Consider the following 26366-nt stretch of genomic DNA (forward strand, 5'->3'; position numbering starts at 1 on the left):
TCCGGACCTAGCATCACGGTCATCGAAGGGAAGTGAAAACCTTCTTTTTCGCTTTCCCAGGCTCACCCCACATGCGGTTAGCGGTTAGCAAAGGACAGCAACAACAACAACAAAAAACTTGCTCAACTTTTAAGAAGAAACGTTTAAAGCAAAACACAAGGGAGGAGGAGGAAGAGAGGGAGACAGCGGAGGGAGATGCGCTGACGGCACTCACTGCCGACCTCCTTCGCTCAGGCGATCATCGGGCCCCACCAGTCGGAGCGGGCAGGTGCCTCCCCCTCCCCCCGCCCCGACTCAGGACAGCCTCTCCCCAGGTGTTCAGAAATGGGTTCAAGGCTGACACCTTGAAATGGGCGGGCGGGGTGTGCTTTTGGGTAAGAGAGCTACAATTTCCTTAAAGAAACCACAGCAGAGAAAGTGACCCACATAGGAGGTACCAACTGCTATAAATACTTGGTGGCAGAGGCTGAGGTCATGCCTTCTGCACAGGAGACACCCAAATAAAACTGGCCAAAATAGCAGAGAAAGTGCCTAGCGGAAAGCCAACAGCGTGGGCACAAATCAGATGCTGCCCGGTCACAGAAACATTTACACCCCAGTCACGGGGACCCCTAGCCCGTGTCCCCTGCTCTGTCCTGTCTCCACATTCCATGATGCTTTCTCGCTGCGCTGGCAAAACATGTGTATCAACCCACAAACGTCAGAGCCCTGCTAGCCGAACCCCCACGGCCCCTCAGCAAAACCCACAGACGAGTGAAATGTCTTCCAAGTGCTAGAGAGCAGGAAAGTCTAATCCACCATAACAGGCATCAAACCCACTTAGCCACTTGTAGGCAAACAGTCTAGTCCCGGGTGACTCCCACAGGGTTGGGGTAACAGTTCCCCCACCAGAGGGGCATTAGCACTGACCTTGACTCAGGCGGTTTGAAATCACAGCCACTCGGTGTCGGGTGAGCTATCGTAAGGACCCACACCGAATCTCTGAAAATCGTACAAGACCTGGACAGAATGTGGCAGAATTGGCCGTCCTGAGGACCACCCAGAGACCTCCCCTCTGCACCCCTTCTCCCTGACAGGGCCCGTCCCTCCCTGCACCTGTGGGGCCCCGTGCCCCCGGCGGGCTCTCCCCTCCCCCCCGTCCCAAACACGCTTTCAGGAGCCGCTCCTCGGAAGGCACCCCGCACAGGATGCAGTCAGCGAATGTTCCCTGAAATGAGTAAACGGCAACCGCTTTAACTTAACAGGAGCCTTTTCAAAAGCGTTCCCTCTTGGAAATGAGGCCACGAGCTGGGGCAGGCAGCTATGCCTGTCTCTACTCTGGTTTTCTCGTCTGTAAAATGACAAAGGCTGACGATAGCCACGCGCACCCACAGGGCTGTCGTGAAAAACCACGTGACCCAACTCGTGAAACAAGCTCGGCGTCCAGGGCCAGGCACCCGACAGACGCCCAGGAAAGGTCGTTATCATTAGTGGTTACCGGCCAGCGCTCCAAGGGCAAGAGAGTCTATCCGATCTGCAGGCATCATCACAGAAGGACGGCCCCGTGACCACTGGGGTGGAGGTGTGAACAGCGTGTGTCAGGTGCTCGCTATTTCTTTTTACAAACGCCTCCAAGAAGCACGCTTGTATTTGCACGTACGCTGGAGAAGATCCGGGAGGAAATACCCCAAATGCTACTCGTGGTTATTACCCCAAAGGCCGTGAGGAAGAAGCATCCACCTTTCACTCTCCTTCTCACGGAACTATCGGGATTGTCCTCAGTGAGCATCTATGCCCCCTGTAAAGTTCGTCAAAGGGATTGCCCGCCACCCTTCGAAGGAGCGGGCTGCATCAGGAGGACGCAGTGAAGCCGAGCGAACCCGGGTGTCGGGCCCAGGCGTGACGAGCGCCCAGGAGCCACAGCACAACTTCCTGTGAACACAGAGCACCGTCCCTCCACCTTCTCTCTCGGGCGATAATCCAAGACTCGGATGTTGCGAATTGTCTACGCGAGCTCAGCTTTTTGCACGCGTCTCCCCCGGCGTGGTCGGGGCGGGGGGGTTGGGGTCCCGTCAACCACCCTGCGGGATCTGGAACCGCCCTTCCAAACTCCACCAGCGTGCGCCCGTGCCCAGCGCGGGTGGCCCGTCCCTTGGCGTCTGAAATTGGACCGCAACGCCTCGTGGTCACAAAGGCGCCTCACGCTCGCTCATTTCCACCGCGCTTGGCACAGTGCAGACGGCGGGTCGGGGAGTCACCACGCCGGGAGGCAGCTCGGCAAACACCATCCTCACTCTCCCGGGAGCGGACACGGCGCGTCTCTGGTGACTCGGCGGGTCACCGCCTGCGGCAGGACAAGGCCAGGTCTCCCGACCCCCAGACGGGTGCTGGCACCCAGTCCCACAAAAACTACTCCTAGGTTTGGCTCGCCCCGAAAGCGCTGAACGTCCAGAGGGTAAGTACGCTCCCTCTGGGACTGCGCGGCCCAGAGTCCCGAACACCGGCTGCTGGAGAAGCAGGACATTCGGAGGCGACTTCCTGCCGATCCATCGGACAGAGAAGGCAGCTGAGAGGGAAGGGAATTCACAGACTACGATGAGTCCGTCATCAGAACACACAAAAAGCAAGACAAAACGAAACAATCCCCCTGAGGGGAAGCATGAAGTCTGATGAGCAAATTCGGAACAGATCCGCAACACCGGAAACAGGGTCGTCGAGGCGCAGGGTCAGCAGACAGGCTGCGTCCACGTTACCCGTGGACCTACAACCTCCGAACTTGTGGGGTGAGAGGGCTCTCTGGAATTTGTCGGAAAGGCCATTTTAAATGGTACCATTTGATTCCCACCACAAAAATGAATGTACGTTTCTACACACACATACACACCATACCTATGGGAATTACACACACACACACACACACTCAGTTCACATATCTGGGAAGTGTGACGATACAACGATTATTATGCAAAATCGTTCTGGTATGAAGAAACTCAGAGTGTGGTATGCGGTGGTCCATGTTTGGGGGTGGGGGGAGTCACCCTTCTCTGGATGTCAGCAAAACCCAGTGGCTTTGGCTTTATACACAGATTTCATGCTGTCACTACACTGGATAAAGGAAAGAAGAAAAACGAATTTAATTATCAAGGAAGCAGATTTGATTGTTCAACGTACCTGCTTCCCAAAACAATCTTGTAAGTCACATGGCAAATACAATTAACACAGACAACGTCTACAAATTGAGAGGGTTCCTAGCAAGGTTTCCTTTCTCTTATCAAGAAAGCCACAATCCCTAAAAGAAAAAGGGCCTAGACTTCTCCCTTAGAACAAATCTGTATCAAATGGTTTGAAGAGTCAAGACAATTTAGATATGCTTTGAGATTTAAAAGCAGAAAAACCTACATTATTTTCCCACCTGCACTGCCTTTCGACTAGACTCAACGAAAAAATTCTCTCACTCTGAAAATTCCCTTCTGCGTGCATGCACACACATGGCTTATAATCCAGGAGGAGGACTAAACAGTGGCACATAATTATTAACTTGTGAAAGGCGATATATATTTTATGCCAGCCTGCCGCAAAAGCAAACAAATTTGGAAATTTAGAAGGCTTAAGTTCAGGTCACGGCTTACCCACCTATATGAGACCAGACAAATTACCTACCTCATCTCTCTAGGCTTCGGTTCCCTACTCTTTAAAATAGGCCCAATTTTTTTTTTTTTTTTTAACCTAGCTATGAGATTGGCAAGGAACAGACATTTGAGAACATACCGCATTGTCAAGGGTGTGGAAGGCAGGCACTCTCAAACACCGACAGGGCGAGGGTAACACGGCCCAACCCTGATGAAAGGGAACACAGCACCACCAGTCACGACCCCAGGTGTGCACGCCCCTCGATCCAGCAGTAAGAAGACCCACTGCTTCTTCTTCCAAGAGACTGGGAAGCACCTAAACGTCCAGCAGTAGGGAACTGGCAGGAAATAGTGTTTAGGTTACACCTACATCCGTGGTTTTAAAAGAAGACACAGTTCTCCATCAATGCTTGGCTGTGCTCAGACCACCTCGCGAGGGTGCAAACGTAGCAGGTCACGCGGTTACAGGAGGCGGATGGGGGACTGGAGCGGGGCCCCTTCTGAACGCCGCCCCGCTGCCTGTTCAACACATTCAAAATCCAGGACTAAAGCAAGCATTTTTGACTTGACTACAAGAGCAATTAAGGTGACTACGAATAGTGACCCCACGGGATCGTCGTGTTGATTAAATAAGGAACAAAATGACGGCGCAATTTTAATCGGGGTGTCAGAGAAGCGGTCAAGGAAAGGGAGCCGTTCACAGCTCAAAGGATGACAAGGCGGGAAGAGGCAACAGAACACAGAGGAGGCGGGAAAGCACGAACCGTAAGCGGAGCTCTCACGCGGGGCTTCGGGAAAGGGCTTACGCAACGAGCTGGAGTGTAAGGTCGGTGACAGTGAGAGAGAGACAAGCCCACATTTGTAGACTGCACCTAGATCATGAAGGCCTTGAATGCCAAGCCAAGGAATCTGTACGTCTTAACGACGGAAGACCACAAAGGGGGTTTGTACAGACGTGGAACGCTAAGAGCAGGATACCGTATGTGATTTCATCCAGACATATGATAGGCTGGAGAGGGGTTAGGAAGCTATCCTAATACAGACAAGACACAACTGGGAGACTGACCGGGGGTACTGGCCCTGGAATCACAGTGCTCTCTGCGTACAAGCACCAGGCATTTATTTCTATAGCACTGACTGCCAACTTAAATACAGGCCGCAGCATCCGAGAACCATGTCTGTGTTAACCATCTTGGCCCACGGTAACAAAACACCGCAGACTGGGGGCATGACCGACAGGGACGTATTTCTCACAGTTCAGGGGGCTGGAAGTCCAAGATCAAGGTGCCTGTCGATGCAGATCCTGGCAAGTCTCCTCACTGTGGGTTCATCGTGGGGACAGCACGCGAGCTCCCCGCTGTCTCTTCTTACAAGGACCCTCATCTCATCGGACCGGGTCCTGTCCTCACGACCTCGTCTAACCCTATCTACCTCTGAAAGACTCACTTCTACTCCCACCACATTGGCAGTCATGTGGCTTCTCCACGTGAATCTGGGGGGCCCGTAACAACGTCCTTTCGATCATGTGGAAACAGCAAATGAATAGGAAAAAAGGTAAATTATATGTAAATAAGTTAATATCGTTTACACTGATGATAACCATAAAGGCCAATTTAAAATTTCTGTGATAAGGGGCGCCTGGGTGGCTCAGCCGGTTGAGCGTCCGACTTCAGCTCAGTGTCATGATCTCGCGGTTTGTGGGTTTGAGCCCCACGTCGGGCTCTCTGCCGACAGCTCAGAGCCTGGAACCCACTTCGGATTCTGTGTATCCCTCTCTCTCTCTGCCCCACCCCTCCCCCCACCCCGCTCATGCTCTGTGTCTCTCTCTCAATAATAAATAAACATTAAAAAAAATTATAAAATTTCTGTTATAAAAAGAACGAGAAGCAGAGATAAATGAAAATCAGTTATAAAACGATTTCATTTTGGCAGGGGGTAGGGGGCGCTGCCTGGGTGGCTCAGTTGGTTAAGCGTCCAACTCTTGACCTCAGCTCAGGTCATAATCTCTCAGCTGTGAGATCAAGCCCTGTCCTGTACCAAGCTCTGTGCTAAACGTGGAGCCTGCTTGGGATTCCCTCTCTCGCTCTCTCTCTGCCCCTCCCCTGCTCACACTCTCACCGTCTCTCAAAATGAATGAAGAAGGGGCGCCTGGGTGGCTCAGTCGGTTGAGCGCCTGACTTCGGCTCAGGTCATGATCTCGCGGTCCGTGAGTTCAAGCCCCGTGTCGGGCTCTGTGCTGACAGTGCAGAGCCTGGAGCCTGTTTCAGATTCTGTGTCTCCCTCTCTCTCTGACCCTCCCCCATTCATGCTCTGTCTCTCTCTGTCTCAAAAAAATAAACGTTAAAAGAATTTTTTTAAAAAAATGAATGAAGAAACATTTTAAGGAAAACTATTTCACCGCAGATTGCACATTTAGCCTTCCCTCAGTCACACCGTGGCAGGTACACAGACTTTTACTCCCGGCTTTACCACCAAAAACCACGATAGCTTCTCCCCGCTTCCCAGTTTGCCAGTGCAGTCAGTGAGCTGACCCACAGTTCCCTACTTTAGTACCAACAAAGGTTAGAAAACTAAACTTCACTGGCCAGGCGGACAAGCTAAGACCAACGGTGAAGGGCACAAAAGATGACATCCGCAGGGATGTGGGTCCACCACAAAATGGACAGTCAAGAGCCAGCTGTGGACAAAGGCAGACTTTCATAACAATGAATGAAAAGCATAGTGATACCAAGGGAATATTACTGAAGCCTTTTAAATCTCCGAGGTGATGGCCCCAGAGTGCACAGTCGCTCTGATTTAAATGTCTGTGTGAAAAACTTCCAGAGACCATACGATTGTTACAGAATTCCCAACACATCTGTCATTTCATATTGTTACCCTCAAGAGAAAGATGAGAGACTGAATCTACAAAAAGACAAGGGGCCAGACCACGTATACACACGACTCTGACCCACAGTCCAATGCAACCCGCCCAGGGAGCCGGCCCCTCACCCACAACAACCTACCCCCTGACCCACAGTGACCCACCCAGGGAGCTGTAAGTCAGATCTGCAGGAAGTCAGATTGCTGTCTCTAATCACAGTCCAGGAACCCAAACAATGACCCCTGTGACCTTCGGCCAGGACTTGGTCGATAACGGACAGCGTCCCTAATTTCTGTCCTGCTTCAGACTCAGGACCGACCCGAGAAAGCCACACCCGCTCCCCTGACCAGCCGCATGGACGCCCCCTTCCAGTGGGCCTCCCCAGCCTCCTGAGCAACCCCAGCCCCCCTGGCCTCCCCTCCCCGGCCTCCCCAGCCTCTCTGGCCTCCCCAGTCCCCGTCAGGCCCACCCGAGCGCCCTTTCCTCCTCTGGGAAGCTCCCCCACTGCTCTGCCCGCCTCCAAACACAAGTGTGGGTGGCTGACCCCCTGCTCCAGCCAGCGCTGAATCAACAGCTTTTGCCTTTCTCATGTTTGGTCTTCATCTGTTTCCACACAAAAAGGTCTAAAAGCAGGGGTTTCTCTCCCGGTGGACACTCTGTAACTTAGAAGCCCGCTGCGGCATATCCCAGGTCTGCAGACATCGTCATATCCCCCCGGTCCTTGCCGCAAAGCCCCACGCGTTGGAGTTCTCAGTCGCTGCCGCACGGCCAGGGAACGACCAAGCGTTAAGGGAAGTTCGAGGGCTTCGGGGGGAAACCCCACAGTTCGCGAGCCTTTCATTTCTCCACTCACAACCGTGTGACCTTGAAAACCTCCCGATACCTCTACGCCTGTGTCTTCGCGTGAAACACAACTCGTATTTACCGCTAGGCTCGTATCAAAGGCGACGCTGCTTCACAGTAGCTCACACTTGGTCCCAGCTGTGGGCACCGTCGCCCCGGCCGCCTCTCCCCCAGACAGAGCAGCAGACGCCTCGGGACGAGGCTGGTGACCCCGCGCCCCGGCGCCTTTCATTCAGCGACGTGCAGTGGCGTCCAGACTCACGGAGGGTCACCAAAGGACAACATTTGTTTCCACTCTTCAGCTTGGGCGTAGGTCCTTCCAACTCACACTCCCCGGCCCGTCACCGGGAGGTGATTTTCCCACGTCGGCCCTTACTTCCACTTCAGCAACTCGGACGCGGCCCTAGTAACGCCTTCTCAACTCCTCTTCGGCACCAACAACAAAACTTGCATCGGCCACACCGTTCCGAGTGCCTTCCGTGCGGAGCTAGGACCCGGGCACTCGGCCGCACAGCCCCTCCTCCCGCAGCACCCACGCGCCGGCCCCGGTGGCCCCGGGCAGCCTCGGCGGCACGGCAACTCCCCCCGGTCCCCGCCGCACCGGCCCAGGCGGCCCTGAGGGGGCCGGCACGTGGCTGCACAGCAGCGCTCCAAATCTCGCTGCCGACGGCAACACGCCCCAGGTGGCAGGCTCCCAGCCCTCACCGCTGCCACAAGGACCCAGGCCGGGTGACGCTCCTCACCCCTTCCCACCGGAGGCGAGCCGTGACGACAGCCGGTAACGCCGATCGGTCCCATCCCGCTCGGCGCTCGCCGCACGCCTGGCCCACACCAAGCTCCCGGTGGCCGTCGGCCCGCGCCCCCGCTCCCCTTTCCAAGCAGGGGTGTTTCCACGTGGTCCGGGAGGCTCACAGAAGTCCCCGACGAGCCCCGGATTCCACACGGCCAGTACCTGAGCGGCAGAGCCAGAAAGCCAGCCCGGGTCTGGGGGCCTGGGTCTCTGCCATCACCCCCACGGCTCTCCCCGAGCTCGGCGGGCAGCGGACAGACTGCCAGCGTTCGGAGGCTTCAGAAGTGCCCTCCGCGGCGGGACGATGGAGGGTTCGGCGTCGAGGAGGCAGGGTGTGGATCAGCAAGAACCCTTTGGATCCGTGAGGCTGTCTCACCCAGAGGACGGACTAAGTGCCACGTGCGATGTTCTCCACGCGCTGAACAGCAGCTCCCTTCGTACTCCCCAAATACAGGCGCGGCTGGCATCGGGGGCACAGGCGTGGTGACACCCGACTGGGCCTCGCCGGACAGGTGTCCAACGAGGAGGGAGGCACAGGCTCTTGTCTCCCGGCCCAGGCCGGCCCAACGGGCTGAACATCGAAAACTCTAAATGCGGTCACGGCGTCCGGAGGACTCCTTTGCCGTGATAACTTCCTCCCTGCACTAAGCACGCAGAGAACTCAGGGAAAGCCACCCAAGTGGGCCCGGCCGGCTGGAATCTTCGCGGAGCTGAGAGCCTCGGCTGCTCGGTGCCACTGTGGGAGTCCCACTCCTGCTCCGCGGCCCACCTCAGAACCGCGTCCTCTGCCCTCCCATCCGCCCCCTGCAGCCCGAAGCATCTGGTTCCTGCCTCTGCCAGCGTCTGCCGCTCGCCCCGTGCCGCCGTAAGGGCCACCGGGGCTGGGATCCTCCCCACAGACAGGTGCCCTACCTGCCACACGGCTGAGGGAGGGACTGCAGGGGGCACGGACACGGACGACCTGCAGCACCACGAGGGGCGGGCGTCCTGCAGGTCAAAGGCGACAAGAGCCACTGGGCCTCCGGGCAGGAGTCGCCGTGAGCGATTGAGCTGCGCCCTGGACAGCTCCATCGTGACAGTCCCTGGGCACACCAGTCAACTCGGTGCCAAGACACCAGAAAGTCCCAGCACATACAGAGGCCGTGCGGTGTGGCGGCCAAGAGCCCAGGCTTGGGCGTTAGCGTCCGAATCCCACCTCCCCTGTGATCTTGAGCGAGTTATTCAACGTCTCCTCACCTCTTGTTTTTAAACTGAGATACAACTGGGGCCCCAGGGTGGCTCAGTCGGTTGAGCACCCGACTTCGGCTCAGGTCATGATCTCGCGGTCCGTGAGTTCGAGCCCCGCATCGGGCTCTGTGCTGACAGCTCAGAGTCTGGAGCCTGCTTCGGATTCTGTGTCTCCCTCTCTCTCCGCCCCACCCTTGCTTGTGCTCTCTCTCTTTCAAAAATGAATAAACATAAAAAAAAAATTTAAACTGAGATACAACTGACACATAACAGCGTACCGGTTGTAGGTATACAACGTGAGGATTTGACGCACTGTGACGTGACCCCCATAAGCCGAGTTCACGTGAATCACCACTTGGAAAGCATTGCCAGCTTTTCTTCTCGTCACGAGAACTGAAAAAGAGGCGACACAGTGCTGACAACTGTAGTCCCCAGGAGTCTCATCTCATGTCACCTGCAAGATTTGGACATGCCGACCCCGCGGAGTGGCCGCAGAGATGAAGCGAGAGGCAGGTGCATGGGACCCGGAAAGCACTCAACCAACCGAGGCGGTCGTGAGGGTGGAGGGGACACAGAACTCCAGAATCCGGAAGTTCTAACATGAATACTACAGTCTCCTTTTCCACCCCTGTCGTCTGCCTCATCATAAAGATATGGCACATCTGAGCTTCTCAGTGGGTCCCGCAGACCGAATGTTGGGGTTCCCTCAAAATTCCCACGTTGAAACTGAACCCCCAAATGAATGGTCTTAGGAGGCAGGGCTTTTGGGAGGCAATCGGGTCATGAGGGTGGACCCCCGAGTGGGATCAGTGCCCTTATAGAGGGGACCCCAGAGAGCCCCAGTGCCCTTCCACCACAGGAACACACGGCAAGACGACACCCTCTGGAAGCCAGGAAGCGGGCCCACGCTGGACACCGAATCTGCCAGCACACTGATCTTGGACTTCTAGCCTGCACAGCGATTTCCGTTGTTTGCCAGCCACCCGGTCTCCAGTATTCTGCTACAGCAGCCTGAGCAGACTGACACAGAGGGCCACTCTTCAAGAACCGGAAAATCCAAATAACCCATCTGGAGAAAAACATCAAGTGACGTATGACCTCCTAACACACAAATCTGAGTTAATCGGGAAGAGGGGATTTTAACGAGAAAATACCAAGCCACGTGTCCTCAAGATTCATCCTGGTTGTCCCCGTCACATTCGTTTCCACAGACCGGAACTGAGAACTGCTTGCTGTAAATGTTCCAGAAATCCTTTACTGTTCAAGAGTCATTCAAAATACAGGATTCCAGAACAATTTTCGAATGCACTCCCCTTTTCTCTTTGGATATCTGTTACACGTGTCTTCATCAAACACCCACGAGGAGGCCTGTGTCCTGCTCCCAAGAAGCCATTTCTGTACACAGCTCCTGCTAGAACGTTCCACACGGGCTGACAGCCCCAAACCTAACTCCACCCACCGTGGCTAAAAATACCCTAGTTTTTGTGGCACCATTACCTAGTGTCCAGCACAAGAACCCATCACTACTACTCCGTCTTTTTGACTTTTCTTAATATTTTTTATGATTAAAAACTGACCCCCCAAAGGAGCTTTCCTCGGAGCTATCTGCCTCCAGCGGTACCGCATGCCACACGCACGGGCGCGATCGACTAGCATGCACCTGTTCAAGCAAAAGGAGACAAGGATTTCCAAACTCTGAACTCACTGACGCAGCAGCACACAGACCTGAGCGGACAACGTGAGGTTTACAAAGCGAGGGCACAACTTAGCTATGACATGGGCAGGGAAGAAACACGTTGGAAGAGGGTGTTTGAAAACATACAAAAGCTATGTTCTAACACCTCCAAGGATTGAAAGGTCACTTCTTTTCCATATTGGAAAACGGATAATGGGCGGAAAGGTAATTCTTGAAACTACTATCCAATATTTCAGGCTGTGTTAGATAATCCAACTGAGAAGCCATTTTTTTTCTTAACATTTATTTATTTTTGAGACAGAGCGAGACAGAGCATGAACAGGGGAGGGTCAGAGAAAGAGGGAGACACAGAATCCGAAACAGGCTCCAGGCTCCGAGCTGTCAGCACAGAGCCCGACGTGGGGCTCAAACCCACGGACCGCAAGATCATGACCTGAGCCGAAGTCGGACGCTTAACCGACTGAGCCACCCAGGCACCCCGAGAAGCCATTTAAAAATAAACCTTTTCGGGGCGCCTCGGTGGGTCAGTCGGTTGAGCGTCTGACTTGGGCTCAGGTTCATTGAGTTCAAGCCCCGCGTCGGGCTCTGCGCTGACAGCTCAGAGCCTGGAGCCTGCTTCGGATTCTCTCTCTCTCTCTCTCTCTCTCTCTCTCTCTCTCCTCTTATCCCACTAATGCTCTGACTCTCTCTCTCAAAAATAAATAAACATTAAAAAACAGGTTTTTTAAAATAAACCTTTCCTCCAGGATGAGGAGCACAATAAAACCACATCTGACCACATCCTTGAAACAAGAAAGGATGGGACTTTTAAAAATATATATAGGGGCACCTGACAGCTCAGTCAGTTAAGTGTCTAACCCCTGATTTCAGCTCAGGTCATCAACTCACGGTTTCATGGGCTCAAGCCCTGGGTTGGGGTTTTCACCGACAGCATAGACCCTGCTCAGGATTCTCTCTCCTCTCTCTTTCTGACCCTCCTCTCTAAATAAATAAATAAATAAATAAATAAATAAATAAATAAATAAAATATTTTTTTCAGGAATTACAAAGGAGTTCTTAAAATTTTTTTAAATAGTAACGATGAAAAATTCATAGAAGAGTTTAGAGAAAATGTTTGAGAAATCTTCCAAAAAAGGAAAACAAAAGACAAAGAAGTGAAGAAACAGAAGAACGCAGACCTATAGAGGAGTTCAATGCTCAGAATAAAGGACAGGCGTCCACGGACGGGACAGACTCACCAAGTGTCCGACACAAGGAACAAAAACAAGACCCACATCATGGCATTACCGTCACAAAATTTCTAAACACCTGGAAGAACAGAGGCCTAAAAGATCATGCAGAAGAAAACGCGAGTCACATGCAAAGGAAAGGCTTTGGACACATTGACCATCACACTGGAGGCTGGATCTGAGCACTATCTTCAAAATTCTGCAGGAAAATGCTTTCTAGCCCAGAACTCTATACTCAAATGACCAATAACATGGAAAGGAAAATATAACAAGGAGAGGAAAATATTCCAACATTATGTAAGATCTCAACTCTGCATGTATGTATGTATGTATGTATATATGTATGTATATTTTTTGACAGCTACTGGTGGATATGCGAAACCAAAGTAAGAGACAAAACTTAAAAAGGAGGGATCCTGACCCCAGAGAGTGAAAGGAGCTCTCTCTCAGGGTGACAGGGAAGGTCTAAGAGGACAGTGGCAGCAGGCCTAGCAAGCAACCACTGGAGAGGAAAGGCAGCAGGATGGGAGGTTCAGAAGAGTTATCCTAAGAAAAGGATAAAATGGATGATTCCCCGGTGCCTGTGGATGTACTGAGAGGAGATTTACACTGCCGGGGTGAGGGGTGAATAAAGCACAGATACAAAAAAAACTAAGCAAAACAAACTCTAGGAAAAAGAAAGGAAATGCAATCAAAACAGACTAAACATCTCAGCTGTGAGTAACGTTTCCACAGTTGTAATAAGTGCTGCTGAATACTTCAGCAGAACCTTTGACATAATCGCACAGGGAGCACAGGGCGGAAAGAGGTGGCAGTGGGAGGAAGGGGTGGGATAAGTGACCCAAATTGGCTTCTAAGTAGTAGGATGTTCCACACACGCACAATCTGGAAGAAAGAGCTGAAGCATTAAAATGATGGCCTCTGAGGAACAGGAATCAGGGTGGAGAAGGGTGGAGTAGGTGACGGCTGTGTTTTTGTTCTAAGTCTCGCAGAACTTTTGACTCTTAAAACTATGAGCCTGTATAACTTTGCTCGAAATGAGTATTAAATTTTTAAACAAAATCTGATACTCAATATCACATTGAGCGATACGTTCTTCAACGGTCTGGAACCCAACCCCTTCGAATGGCAAACTGGAACTCCTCTCCCCGCTAAACACGCACGGGAAGCACAGACACACAAAATGTTTGCCCAGGATTACAGGCCGTTCCTGAGTTCCTGAAGGCCAGCCTAAAAGCCTTAGAATTCTAGATTCTTCTTTCTTACAGGCAGCTTATTTCAAATCAGAGCTTGTCACTTACCGTAAAAGAAAAAAACATCCTCATGAAACAATCATTAAAAACACCTCCGCGATCAAATGCGGTCATGCTCATTTGAGTACGCGCTGGTGATTGTCACCAGTTGTTTCCCTGACCACAAAAGGCACCTCATTCCCAACTATCAATCCAAGTGCAAACGTTGTTTATTGGGTTTTGCCTCAGCCGTGAAACAGACTCTTAAACTCAGGAATGTGACTCCCTGTTGGGTTGACTCAGCTGTTTCCATTCTAGAAATGGATGTGGATTCATGCACTCTGCCCCATGGGGTCAGTCCTTCCTGTAAACCTTGAAAAGACAAGGTCCCAAATGCCCCACATGAGTGGCTTTTCTTTTCTTTTCTCTTTTTTTATTATTTGAATCCAAGATAGTTAAAACAGAGCGTAATACTGATTGCAAGAATAGAATTTAGGGATTCATCATTTACATATAACACCCAGTGCTCATCCCAACGAGTACCTTTTTTTTTTTTTAAGTTTATTTATTTACTGTGAGAGAGAGAGACAGCCCAAGTGGGGCAGGGGCAGAGAGAGAGAGAGAGAGAGAGAGAAAGAAAGAGAGAATCCCAAGCAGGCTCCGCACTGTCACCGCAGAGACCTACAAAGGACTCAAACCCACGAAACCATGAAATCATGACTTGAGCTGAAACCAAGAGTCGGATGCTTAATCAACTGAGCCATAGAGGCACCCCATGGGTGGTTTTTCTAATAGAGGAATTACTCTAATGACTTCTTGGCAAAACTTCTCTAATTAGAGCGGACCACTTCAATACTCCAAAGCAAAAAAGTTTCTTGGCTTTTGACTGACCTCTCATGCAAAAAACCCCACCCCCAGCACAACAGCGAGTCAGAAGAATTGTCCTGTCATATACTAGGAATCTTAACAGCCCTGCCAATTTGCTTAAAATTCTGGTGCCTTAGTTAACTTATATATTAACTAGGATAACAACAACTTGATCAGATGTTGTCATAATTAGATCAGCTACTTGTGGGAGGCAGAGTAATGGCCCCCAAAGACGCCCATGACCCAATCTCTGGAACGTGACTAGATCGCATTACATGGCAAAGGGACTTTGCTACAGGCCTTAGATGGGGAGGTTATCCTGGGTTACCTAGGTGGGCCCCATCTAATCACATGGAGAAGAGATATGGCAGAGTTGCGGCAGGCTTCAGTGGTCCTTACTGGTTCTGGGCTCAGGGGTTTGTGTGCAAGGACCAAAAAGAAGAGGCCTCTAGGAGTCGTGGGCGGCCCGCCGGCCGACAGCCAGAAAGGAAACGGGGGGCCTCAGTCCAACAGGAACTACATTCGGCCGATAATCTGAATGAGTTTGGAAGCGATTCTCCCCCAGATTCTCCAGGAAGGAACACAGTCCTGCCAATGCCTTGTTTTTTGTCCGGTGAAGCCAGAGGCAGACTTTCAACCTACAGAACAATGACAAACAAATTCGTGTAGTTTGAAGCCACTAACGTTGTGGCAATTTGTTACAGCAGCCGCAGGAGACCCATACGGTGGTCGATGCAAGAATACCCAGCAGAGTGTTGGTCACGCTGTTGACATATTCAGCAAGAGGACACGGACTTGAATCAACAAGCGAATCAACAGGCAAATCAACAGGCAAGGATGGCCATCCAACACAACACATTACGGACCTGTCCTGATACATGCAGATTTGGGGAATTACAAACTGCCCGGAACATTCTGCAGATTTCAGGTTTGGGGTAATTCACTGCCCTTCAACTTAGAAACATCCCAATGCCTGCCTTGCCCGATAAACTCTAAGCGCCACGCAGGAGAATAAATGCTGGACTGCGTGCACCAACCCAGCCCCCAAACTCTCCTGCATACCTGTGGCGGCACTTAACTGCACCGCACTGAAATGACACCCAGGTCTGCTTCTCCCACTGGACTGTGGAGCCCCAGCTCTTCCCAGAGAAGTCACCGCGCCCCAGCTTGTATCTGCACGTTGACCGCAGTACTCGGGCATGCCACAGATAATCTGTACAAACGTCTGCTGAGCTATGTGACCGGTACACCGTCATATAAAGTGGGTTCCTTGAGGACCGGTGCTGTGCTTTATTAGCCTCCGTATTCCTCCCACTGCCATGCCTGGGAGCTCAGAGGCACAGAGTGGTTGGTGGAGAGGAAGAAAAGGCAGGGGGAGAACAAGAGAAACTGGGAGGTACTGCAGTTTCCAGGGCAGCCTGGCCGATGGAGAGGGAGGCCTGAGAAAAACTGGGTGCTGAAATCAGGCTTGCACTGATGCCCGCTGCTCACTCATGTGAACGGCAGGAATGCCTGGCTGCCCTTGACCTCAGACTGCCTATTGCCTTTTCTCACCTCGACAGGTCGCTCAGGTACTGAAACCTCAAGAAAGTATGCTTCGTTAAAGGAGCACCCACGGGATGGCACAAAACTGAAGACACTGTTAAGGGCTCGGTTCCACGCCTCCAGGGGCCTTGCTTACGGAAAACGGGGGCAACTGCTCGCGGTGCTTCCCCACAATGCTGAAGTGTCCAGCAACAATGCCAATTACAGACTAAAAACAATCCTAGATGAAGTTGCCCGATACACTCACGTAAGGGCTCATATGTGCGTCTGAAAAACTTGGATTCCTTACATTCGTAATCAAGCCTTTTTTTTTTTTTTAAATCTTTGGCAACAAAATATCTTACAACTTACAAATTCTGCCACATTCCTGATTTCGTTTCATCCTCAGAACAATCTCTTGAGCGACATGGAAGAAGCACCCTAACAGCTAACTCCATTTCACAGCTGAGGGAGCTGAAGTCCCCGGGAAGCACTCGAACGTCACGAAAGCCTCACCGGGAGCACGTCCCTCGTTGACGTATCCCGTCCAAAAGATCCCAAGTGAGTGACCTTCGATGCGTCACCTGAATTTACATCTTGCCAACATCCAAAAGGATCTCGAGGAGGCTTAATCACAGGCACGTGTACGGTAAGGACTTTAAAGTGGAAAAGAGAGAAGAAAATCCATTTGGTGGGTGACACGGGGCGTGGGGTGGAGGGTAGGCCTGAAGACCAAAGGCTGACTTTGAGCCAAGTGATACGCAAAAGAAAAAGGTGATTTACAGAACATCATAATCATAAAAAAAGGAAGCACCATCAGGGCTCTAAAGCAGGATGAATGAGGCCTTGGGTGGGGGCCCCTGGGGGAAGGGGAGGGGTCCTCTCTTCCCTCAGTAAAGAGCAAGAGAGGACAGCTTTGAAATGCAGAGTCCAAACTCTATCCCCGGGCATTCCATTCCCGAGAGGCTCCTTTCCATTGGGTCCATATACGAACCCAGCCAGCTACACACGAAATAAATGGTCTTCTCGAAGCAAAACGAGCATTAACCAGTTAGCTTTCAGTGAGGACATGACTGCATCCTAAGAAGACCGCAGAGAAGATCCCGTGGAGTTTCTGAAGGCCCCTCCTAAAATAAAATCGCTAACAAAACAAACCACATGCCGCATGTAACAAAGTACATTTTTTTTTAATTAAGACTGCAAACCGAAAAAAGGAACCAAACTCCTACTGCGTGAAGTGAAAAAGCTTAATTCAGCGGCACCGCAACCACACAGCTATCCCCTATTTTTAAGCCCTGAATCACCCACACAAGAATATCAGAGAAAACTGTGTATCCTTCCTTTCTACAGCCAGACAAGTGGCTTTCAGTGAATCAAGCACAGCAAATTCCCATTTTACCGAACAGATACACTGGAGAGGAGATTAACAGCTGAAAGGGTTAATTACCATATTCCTTAGAACTGGAGTTGCCTCACAGGCCATTTAACGTAGGCTGTGATTTCTTGCAAGTAACCATTTTACACTGTGCTTGGCGCCTTTTCCTAAAGTCACATCCACCTACTCAAGGCACTCCCAAATTCCACTCATTTCCGACTCCCCAAATTAAAATGTCTGCTAGAGACGGGACGCACGGAAGCCTTCACACGGCTTGGGCTCAGGTTCATTGAGTTCGAGCCCCGCGTCGGGCTCTGTGCTGACAGCTCGGAGCCTGGAACCCACTTCGGAGTCTGTGTCTCCCTCTCCCTCTGCCCCGCCCCCACTCATGCGCTCGCTCTCTCTCTCAAACGATCGACTGAATGCTGCAGACACGAGTTCTGCACCCAACTTCATAGAGGAAAACATCAAATCAATCTGATACGGCGAAGATTTGCAAGTACAGCACAGTTACGAGGAACGATCGAAACGTTGCTTAAGCTTCCATCACACGCTCTGGTCCTCAAATCTGAGATAAAGTATACAGCCATGCGACTAAACCCTCCGAAGAAAAAAGAAAATAAAAGAACTTCCACTTTGGATCCTACGCCTTCAAAGATCTCCACTTTTTATACACTCCTGCTAAGAGAACGTTCCTCTGCTCTATTCTGTTGAAATAATTTAAAAAATTAGGGCTGAGAAGTTTCTTCCCTCGATTAAGACTCTCAGAGGGGAAGAACGTGATGCCCAGAGGGGTGGCTTTGCAGGAACAAACAGCATCCATTCTGGAGCCAGAATTAGAAGGCATAAATGCCAAGCCAGTACCCTGCAGGCACGGTGCGACAAACACCAGGAAGAAACCGCGACCCCTTTGGAGAGCTGACATGTGGAACCACGGTATAGAAACGAAGCTCCCTCGTTTAAAGGACACCTCTTCTCAGCTCCGCGCACACAGGGCGCCCACCTGTACCGGAGCATCCGGCGGGCCCTACCACGGCTCACCACTCTGTCCCTGAAGACAACAGAGGGCAGGACAGAGATTTCAGGGAAGGTTTCGGACAGGAGACGCTGCTGAAAGCGGCAGGTAAGAAGGGGTAGGAGCCTGTTTCCGATTCTGTGTCTCCCTCTCTCTGCCCCTCCCCCATTCATGCTCTGTCTCTATCTCAAAAATAAATAAACGTTAAAAAAAAAATTTAAAAAAAGGGGCGCCTGGGTGGCTCGGTCGGTCGGGCGTCCGACTTCAGCTCAGGTCACCATCTCGCGGTCCGTGAGTTCGAGCCCCACGTCGGGCTCTGTGTTGGCAGCTCAGAGCCTGGAGCCTGCTTCCGATTCTGTGTCTCCCTCTCTCTCTGCCCCTCCCCTGTTCATGCTCTGTCTCTATCTCAAAAATAAATAAACGTTAAAAAAAAAAAAAAGAAGGGGTAGGAGGAGTCAGAACTACAGCAGCTACAGGTGGGTGGGGGGGTGGGAAGAGTGGAACGCAGAGAAGGGTCTGCACCTTCTGGGTTTTACAAAAGCAACAGCTGCATTTTCAGCACAATTTCGTCCAGTACTGCTATTTACACGCTATCTTGCCCACAAAGCATTTCAGTTTGGCCACCAGAACTACTTCTGCCTACACCTCAGTCTTCGGTCTTGGGCCAGAACACCACACTCTTAAAGAAAAGAAGAGGCTGTCTTGTTCAGCTGTGCATCCCCCAGGGAAGAGACTCATCCCGGGGACACTGTCGGCGTTTCCGCTTTATTTAGGTGGCGGGGCATCCAGTCTTGAAATCTGAGTTTCTCCATCCACAGCCTCACCCTGGCTATCCCTTTGTCGACTTGACCTCTAACTGTAACTGCCTTGGCCTCATTCCGTGGGTGTGGATGCTCCTCCTTCAAATGCGTTTTCCAGCCCGCCAAATTCTTGTGAGAGTTCCCTCGACTCTCCAGGCGCTGAGAGCTGCAAAGTTAAATCTGGCTTTCCAGATTTTTTTTTTTTTCCTTCCCAATCCTAACGGAAGAAATCAAGAAGCACCGGGCAGAGGGGCTCGGCTCCCTCCAATCAGAGCCTGCTCTTGCACCGGAGCAGGAAACGCCGCGGCCTGACTTGCGCGGTCCCTGGGCGGGCCAGTGACAGCCTCGCGGTCCCCAGGGACCCGCCAGGGAGAGGCGTGGGTTCCAGAAGTGCAGCCCAGGATGCCGCTCCCCATTTCTGCTCATTTGGCGGAAGAAAAACGAAGGCGATGAAAAAGGGAGTCAGCTGTCCTACCCAGGCCAGCTGCGCCCCGTGCACCCCGCTACACCCTGCCGGGAGCCACCACCCACACAAGGACGCCCTCACTGCACAGGCCACCACACACACACTCACAGGGGTGGGATCACACCCCTGCAAGCCCCCAGGTGGGGCGGGGGGCAGGGGCCGTCTCCCAACTCACAGGGTGGCCAGGACACCGGCGGCAGGGGTCCACGCAGGGCCACCGTGGGTAACACACATTCACTTGACCAGTCATGGAGGGGGGCAGAAAGACAGCGCCGCTCACACTCAGGAGGACCAGGACCCGCACGCTCAGAGTCCCTGCCGTCACCCTCAGTGAGACACAGTAGGCCGGCCACACCATGGGCGGAGGGAGGACACAGCACGCAGGACGTCCCGGATTCCCCACGCGCAAGGGCCGACGCAGACCCACCTTCACCGACACAGTGCACCAGCCACACCATAGGGGGAGCCAGGACGGAGCCGGAACCCCCCCCCCCCCCCGCTCTCGGCGATCAGAACCCCCGCGGGCGTTCACGCCGGGGGGCCACGCGGGGTCGCAGCAGGCGCAGAGCCCCCTGGGTGCCACCCAAGGCGGAGACAACGCCCGGGCGCCCCGGATGCGCGGCCGCGGGGTCAGTCCCGATCTTGGTCCTGCGAGGCTCAGGGTGGCGGCTGCCACCTCGGGCCGCGACCCCGCGGTGCCCCGCTTGGACCTGCCACACCCGGCGCGGGGACCCCCGCCGCCCGGGACTCCGTCCGACCCCTGGGCCTGCGCGCGGCCCCGAAACCCCGGTCCGGTCGGCGGAGCCCCCGCCTGTCCCCCACCGAGGAAGAACCTCGCCCAATTCCGGACCCCCCGCCGGGCCCGGGACCCTTGCCACCCGGGACCTCCGTCAGGCCAGCCCCGCCGCTCGGCCCCCGTCCCCCCACCGGCCCGGGACCCTCGCCGGCCCCCGAGACTCCCGGTCCAGTCCCTGGGCCCCCACCGGCTCCGGACCCTCACCCAGTTCCGGGACTCCTGCCTGCCCCGGACCCCATCCGGCCCCGAGACCCTCGCCCAGCCCCCGCCCCCCACCGACCCTGGACCCTCGCCCGGGCCCGGAACCCCTACCTGTCCCGGGCTCGGTCCCCGAGACCCCCGTCCAGCCCCCGTCCCCCCACCAGCCCCGGACTCGGGCCGGGCCGGCCCCGCCGCCGCCGCCGCCGCCGCCGCCGCCGCCTCACCTCAGGTCACCGCCTCAGCGGCGCTCGCTCCGGGCCGAGCGGAACAGAGCCGGGCAGCCCGCAGAGCCGCGGCCGCCGCAACAATGGAGCCCCGGGGCGGGGCCGCCTAAGCCGCCGCCTCAGCCCGTCTCCGACTCGGGCTCGGGCTCGGGCTCCGCGCGGAGCAGCAGCCGGCGCCAGGCTGCGGCCGGCCTCGGGCACCGCGCAGGCGCACTCGCCCCACCCGCGCCCCTTCGCCCCGCCCCCGGCGGCGCCCGGCGTTCGGGGCCCACCCCCCGACCAATGGGGAGGAAGCCACGCGCAGGGGGCGGGGCCGAAGGAAACAAAGGAGGAGGCGGGGCCGCGCCGGGGCGGGGCTGCGGGGGTCTCGCCGGGGCCGGCCCGGTGAGTCCGCGGCCCAGTCCGTTCAGAATCTGCTCGGCAGGCTGTGTGCTCAGCCGGAACCCGAAGCTCATTCTTCTCGTTCTCGGTAAATGGCCTCTCCATCCACCCAGTCGCTCAGGCTAAAATCTGAAATCACCGTGGAGTGTCTTATTTCCCTCACTCCCTCGTGCGGTGTCTGTCTGCATTGCCACTCTGTCACAGCACCAGCTGGACTTGCCTGAGTGGGTACCCCACCCCCCCCCACCCTCAGTGAAGCGTGATCTCTCTCTAGGACAAGCCAAGAGTCGGACTCTGATTCATTTCTGCGCACACAACAGAGCCCGGTGCCCTAAGGCGCTCAGCGAATGCTAATAGGACAGATGGATGAATGGATAAAGTCCCATCTCCTTGTGATGAGGTTTGCGGGTGATGGTGGGGGGGGCCGGCGCCGACGACCAAGAAAGAGTTCTCGAAGACCTCTTTGGTGCAAAAAGGGGATTTTATTAAAGCACGGGGACGGGACCCAAGGGCTGGAAGAGCTGCGCTGGGGTTGTGAAGAATGGCTGGGTTTACACTATGGAGTTGGGGAAGTACAGTCAAAGGGAGGCCTCCAGCGGGACTTTGATGTGCTAACGAGGAGTCCTAAGCTGGGAGGCCCAGCTATAGTCAAGCTAAGGTTGTTTTCCCTCTACTGAGGCATTAACATTATGACAGCAGGGGGTTCTACTCGGTATTTGCCTTAAGTATTTGTCAACGGGCTGCAGGCTATAAATTAAATTCTACCTGCCATTTCCTTCGGCCTTTGTTCCCCGTATCACTATGGAAGGGTGATGTTGGGGCTCCAGGAAACTGAGTCCATGGGTTTCTGGAGACGAGGCTGTTGATAAGATTGCCTTTTTCTTGTAATTTACTAAGGTGTTTCTAAACTAAGAGCTTAGTAAACCCATGTCCTGCAGGACTGCGATCTCTATCAGCTGCCCATTCGTTTTCTCCTTTTCTTTGTCCTTGAGCAGCCGGGAGTGCCTGAGGAATGACACACACATCCCACCTGGGGGGGGGGGTCGGGGGTACGCTAGCTTGCACTTTGTCCTCAGTCCTCCTCAACTCACTCATTACTTGAATATGCAGAAACACACACACACACACACTCGCACACACGGACAACACTGAAAGCCTGACTTCCAAGCTGATTTGCCAGACAAATTCCTCCACGAATATAAGAAGCTTCCCTACTCCTCTCCAGCCAGAGTCCCCCTGTGGTCTGGGGATGTCCTCAGAGAACAGGAAAATAAAATCCCAGGGAGTATAGTAGTTTCAACAAAGGATGGTCACCCAGGCTTCAGACCCTCGCACACACTGCCCTCTGCCTGACACGCTTTTCTCCCTGTATTAGCCACCTCCTACTGACCCTTCCAGTCTCTCCCGAAGTGTCACTTTCCCCAGGAAGGAGGTCACACTTACAGGCTTTGAAGATGTCACCTGCCATTCTAGATGAGATGGCCTTGGGGAAGCCCACCTCGGCCGATAGTCCGAAGACCTGAGGACACTCTCCAGCCGATAGTCAGCAAAAAGCTAACCCCCATGTCATGCAGGCCCGCAGAAATAAATTCAGGCAGCAACCTGCATGAGCCTGGAAATGGGTTTTCCCCTAGTGAAGTCTCCACGTGAGAATGCAGCCCAGCCAAAATGTTGAATGTAGCCTGGTGAATGAACCCTGAGCAGAGGACCCATCTACATCGTGCCAAACTCTAACTCAGAAACTAGTTACGAAATGTGTGCATCATGGGGGTGCCTGGGTGGTTCAATGGGTTAAGCGTCCACCTCCTGACCTCGGCTCAGGTCGTGATCTCACGGTTCAGGGGATCGAACCCTGCGTCAGAATGTGCACTGACAGCACGGAGCCTGCTTGGGATTCTCTCTCTCTCTCTCTCTCTCTCTCTCTCTCTCGCTCCCTCCGTCCCTCCCCTGCTCGCTTGCTCTCTCAAAAAAGGAAATAAATTTTTAAAAATAGTTTAAAAAAAAAGAAATGTGTGCATTGTGTTACGCTTCTACATTTGTGATTATTTCTTATGAAATTGAAAGCCCCACGAGAACAGGAATGGACTTTGTCTCGCTCCCCACTGTGCTCCAAATGCCCAGCACAGTCCTGTTCTAGGGCAGTCGGTTGGAGGAGACCAAGCAGTCAGCTGGCTGGCTGGCCCCACTGTCCTCTCTGACCCCTTTTCCTTGGCCCTATTCCATCATATAGGCCTGAATAGTGTCTTGTCTTCCGAGCCTCCCTCGCAGCCTGAGGGGACCATGTGACATTGTCCTGGCCAGTGAGACCTGGTGGAAGTTGGCTGAAAGGTTTCCAGCATTTGGTGCCCTGGGGCCAATTTGGAGCAGGCCTTGAGAGCTGATTGTTCACCCTTTGGGAATGGTGCAAAGTCACTTATTAAACAAAATGGCTACCTAAAAATTAAATTACATCCACTTACAATGAAAGTTATATCAAAAACAAAAGTTATATCAAAATCAAAAGTTGGGGCGCCTGGGTGGCTCCGTCGGTTAAGCGTCCGACTTCGGCTCAGGTCACAATCTCACCGTCCGTGAGTTCGAGCCCCGCATCGGGCTCTGTGCTGATGGCTCGGAGCCTGGAGCCTGCTTCCGATTCTGTGTCTCCCTCTCTCTCTGCCTCTCCCCTGCTCACGCTCTGTCTCTCTCTTTCAAAAATAAACATTAAAAAAAAAAATCAAAAATAAATATCCAGAATTGGCTCCTACTCATTTTACTGTGGTTTGTGACTATCTATGCTACTGAAGATTTTAGATCTACTGTATGATAGAAATTCTATATCATGTGGTGCTACTGACATCTGTTCTCACGGCTGCCGCCAGCAACGGCATGTTGGTAGCTTGAAATTAGATGTGGTGGGAGGACTTATGCCGCAGAAATTGGTAACAACTATAGATCAGGACTATCTTCCTCCTTCCCAGCCCCCAGAAAGCCGAGGAGCAAAGATCTACCGGCACACCATTGGCTTCCAGAGAAGGTGTTCCTCTTCGAGAACAGGGGTAGACCCCGCTGATGCTGCTTTTTCTTGGCAGTGGAGCTCATTCATTTACCTTTGGACACACATGTGACCCCTGGACCCGTAGCAGCCACTTGACAACGAGCAAAGTCAGAAGCAGATCCTGACCCTTCCATCCTGGAGCCACTGGATCAAGACAAGGAATCGCCTGCCTCCAGATTCCCTGTGGAGCAGGAAAAGCAAACCCCCTTGGCTGTGTAAGCCAGTGCTGGTCAATTCTTCTGTTACTTACGGAACTCCTGACCGACATATATAGGCATTCAACACGTGTCTGTCACATGGAGAAACCCAGCCTGACTCTCTCCTTCCTCATCAGTGGCCATCCTATTTGGGCCCCACGATCACTGACACGAAATTCACCACGCAGTGAACCAGTCCGGGCAGGTTTCATAGCTCTGACTCGTAGAAAGGTTTGTCCTATATGAAAATAAAATGTCGGGACCTCCCGGAACCTCAGAAAATAAGCCCAATCCCTGTCTGTCACCACAGTCCTAATAGAAAGAGAGCATTCATTCAATAGGAAAATAAATCAGAGCTTAATGACCCCAAAGTTGCACCAACGCTCTTTATGGAAGCTCCTGACCTACTCTGATACTGTGAAGGGCTACCTGGTGGGGTTCGTGACCTGAGACCTCTTCCCAGACTTTTCCAGTAACAAGTCTCTTGAGGAAAAAACATGATTATGAAATATTTCCATGCCAAGGTAAGCAACATTTCCATGATGACTTTGACACAGTCTTCCTAGATTCTGGGACTAGAGGGAGCAGGGACCAGCCTGGAAGGACGGATTCGCCTCCCCTGGATCGACTCAGTTGCCGCCTTCTCTGACCACCCTGCAACAATCAATCAGCACCCAGACCTTCATCCACACGAACGAGCCCTCCATCTCCTCTTTCGCCCTCCTGACTGCTGCCCAGAGTCCCTCCCGCATTCAGACCCGGGCACATACGGCCAGCATGTGCTTTTCTGTCTCCCAGCCTTGGTGCCCGTCTGCCTCTTCCACCCCCACACGGTTCCGTCCCACGTCTCATCCGTCGGTCTGCATCTCACCTTGCCATCTGCCCTCTTGTTAACCCTCTCTCCCCTCGGCCTCAGCTGTGCCACACCCGCCTGCCTCCCTCCCTGTCCTGCTGCCCTCTTCAGTCACCTCTGTACTCCATTCTTCCTGCAACAGACGTAGGAAGTCCAAGTGCACAAAAAGCCAGTGTTCCGCTAGGTCCCCTCTTCTCACTCTGCACCGTCCCCAGGGATGGCTCGTGAGGGCCTGTGACTCTGGCCATCCCTCACAAACCTCCCGCCCTGCCACCTCCATCCACCGAGTCTCAAGCCTGTCAGCCCAGCGGTGCCTGGGGCACCTCCATGGGGCAGCCCCTGGGCACCTCACCCGGGACACGCCGTGGCCCGCACCTGTCTTCCACATCCCGGACCTGCTGTTCCTCTCAGGTTTCTCACTCACCAGTGACTCCAGCATCTCCCCATTGCCCTGCCAGTGAGTGGGGTCCCCACCCTCTCCCCCGTCCCCACACCCAACCTCCAGGTCCTGCTGGCTGTCTTTCCGGAATCCACAGCCCCCCTCAGCCTTTGCAGCTCTCCCCAGAATTGTGGCGAAAGCATCCATATCATTCTCCTTCTCCCAGGCCTGGCCCCTCCAACCTCTTCTCCCGGGGACAGCTCGTGGCAAAGGAAGAGGGGCAGAGATAGTGCTCTAAGAGCAAACCTCAGAATTCCTTTCCCAGAGAAAAGCACAAGTATTGGTCTGGGAAGCCACTGGAAAGGAAGGTTAGAGGCGACTATAGGCCATAGGTGGCTGGGCTGAGGCAGAGAGCTGCACTGCTCTGGACGAAAATGGATCAGCAGGCGCGTTTGGGAGCACCCAGAGGAGGGGGTGAGCCACTGCCCCAGAAGCTGACCTCTCGATTGACCTCTTGATTGTAAGGCAGTTGCCCCTCCTCGGCAGAGCCGGGGGTCTGGGGGAAGCCACAGCTGGTCAGCATTGGAAAAGATGGACACAGAGCTAGAATGGCCTTACCCCCCAGGGGGAATGGGGGGATGCCTCCCCACTGCCCACTGTGCTACGGGGCTCTCTTGAGAACATCTGAGTCCAGAGAGTGACCGTAAACCCGAACCGAAAGGCTGTCCTTTTTATCGACTTGTCTAGGGCAGAAAAAATCCTGGAA

General features: G+C 53.5%; 2 protein-coding genes across 5 annotated transcripts in view; one reads left to right on the forward strand and one right to left on the reverse strand.

Moving 5' to 3' along the window:
- Positions 1-20966, reverse strand: part of AFAP1 (actin filament associated protein 1) — a 146038-nt gene extending 125072 nt beyond the window's left edge. For 3 of the 4 annotated variants that reach the window (XM_053901724.1, XM_053901723.1, XM_053901721.1), the window contains exon 1: positions 20757-20966. The gene's annotated coding sequence lies outside the window, so the exon portion shown is untranslated. Of the gene's footprint in view, positions 1-9609; positions 9631-20756 lie in introns of those variants that run through there. The other variant, XM_053901727.1, reaches the window with a different exon arrangement.
- On the forward strand, positions 19892-20866 carry LOC109269560 (proline-rich proteoglycan 2). Its single transcript, XM_053900724.1, has one exon. It carries the CDS (start codon positions 19892-19894, stop codon positions 20864-20866), a length of 975 nt encoding a protein of 324 aa, XP_053756699.1.
- Positions 20967-26366: the final 5400 nt, after the last annotated feature.

Source organism: Panthera pardus, unplaced genomic scaffold, assembly GCF_024362965.1.
Source record: "Panthera pardus isolate Hobbes unplaced genomic scaffold, ASM2436296v1 HiC_scaffold_13, whole genome shotgun sequence".
In the NCBI taxonomy this organism is placed as follows: domain Eukaryota; kingdom Metazoa; phylum Chordata; class Mammalia; order Carnivora; family Felidae; genus Panthera; species Panthera pardus.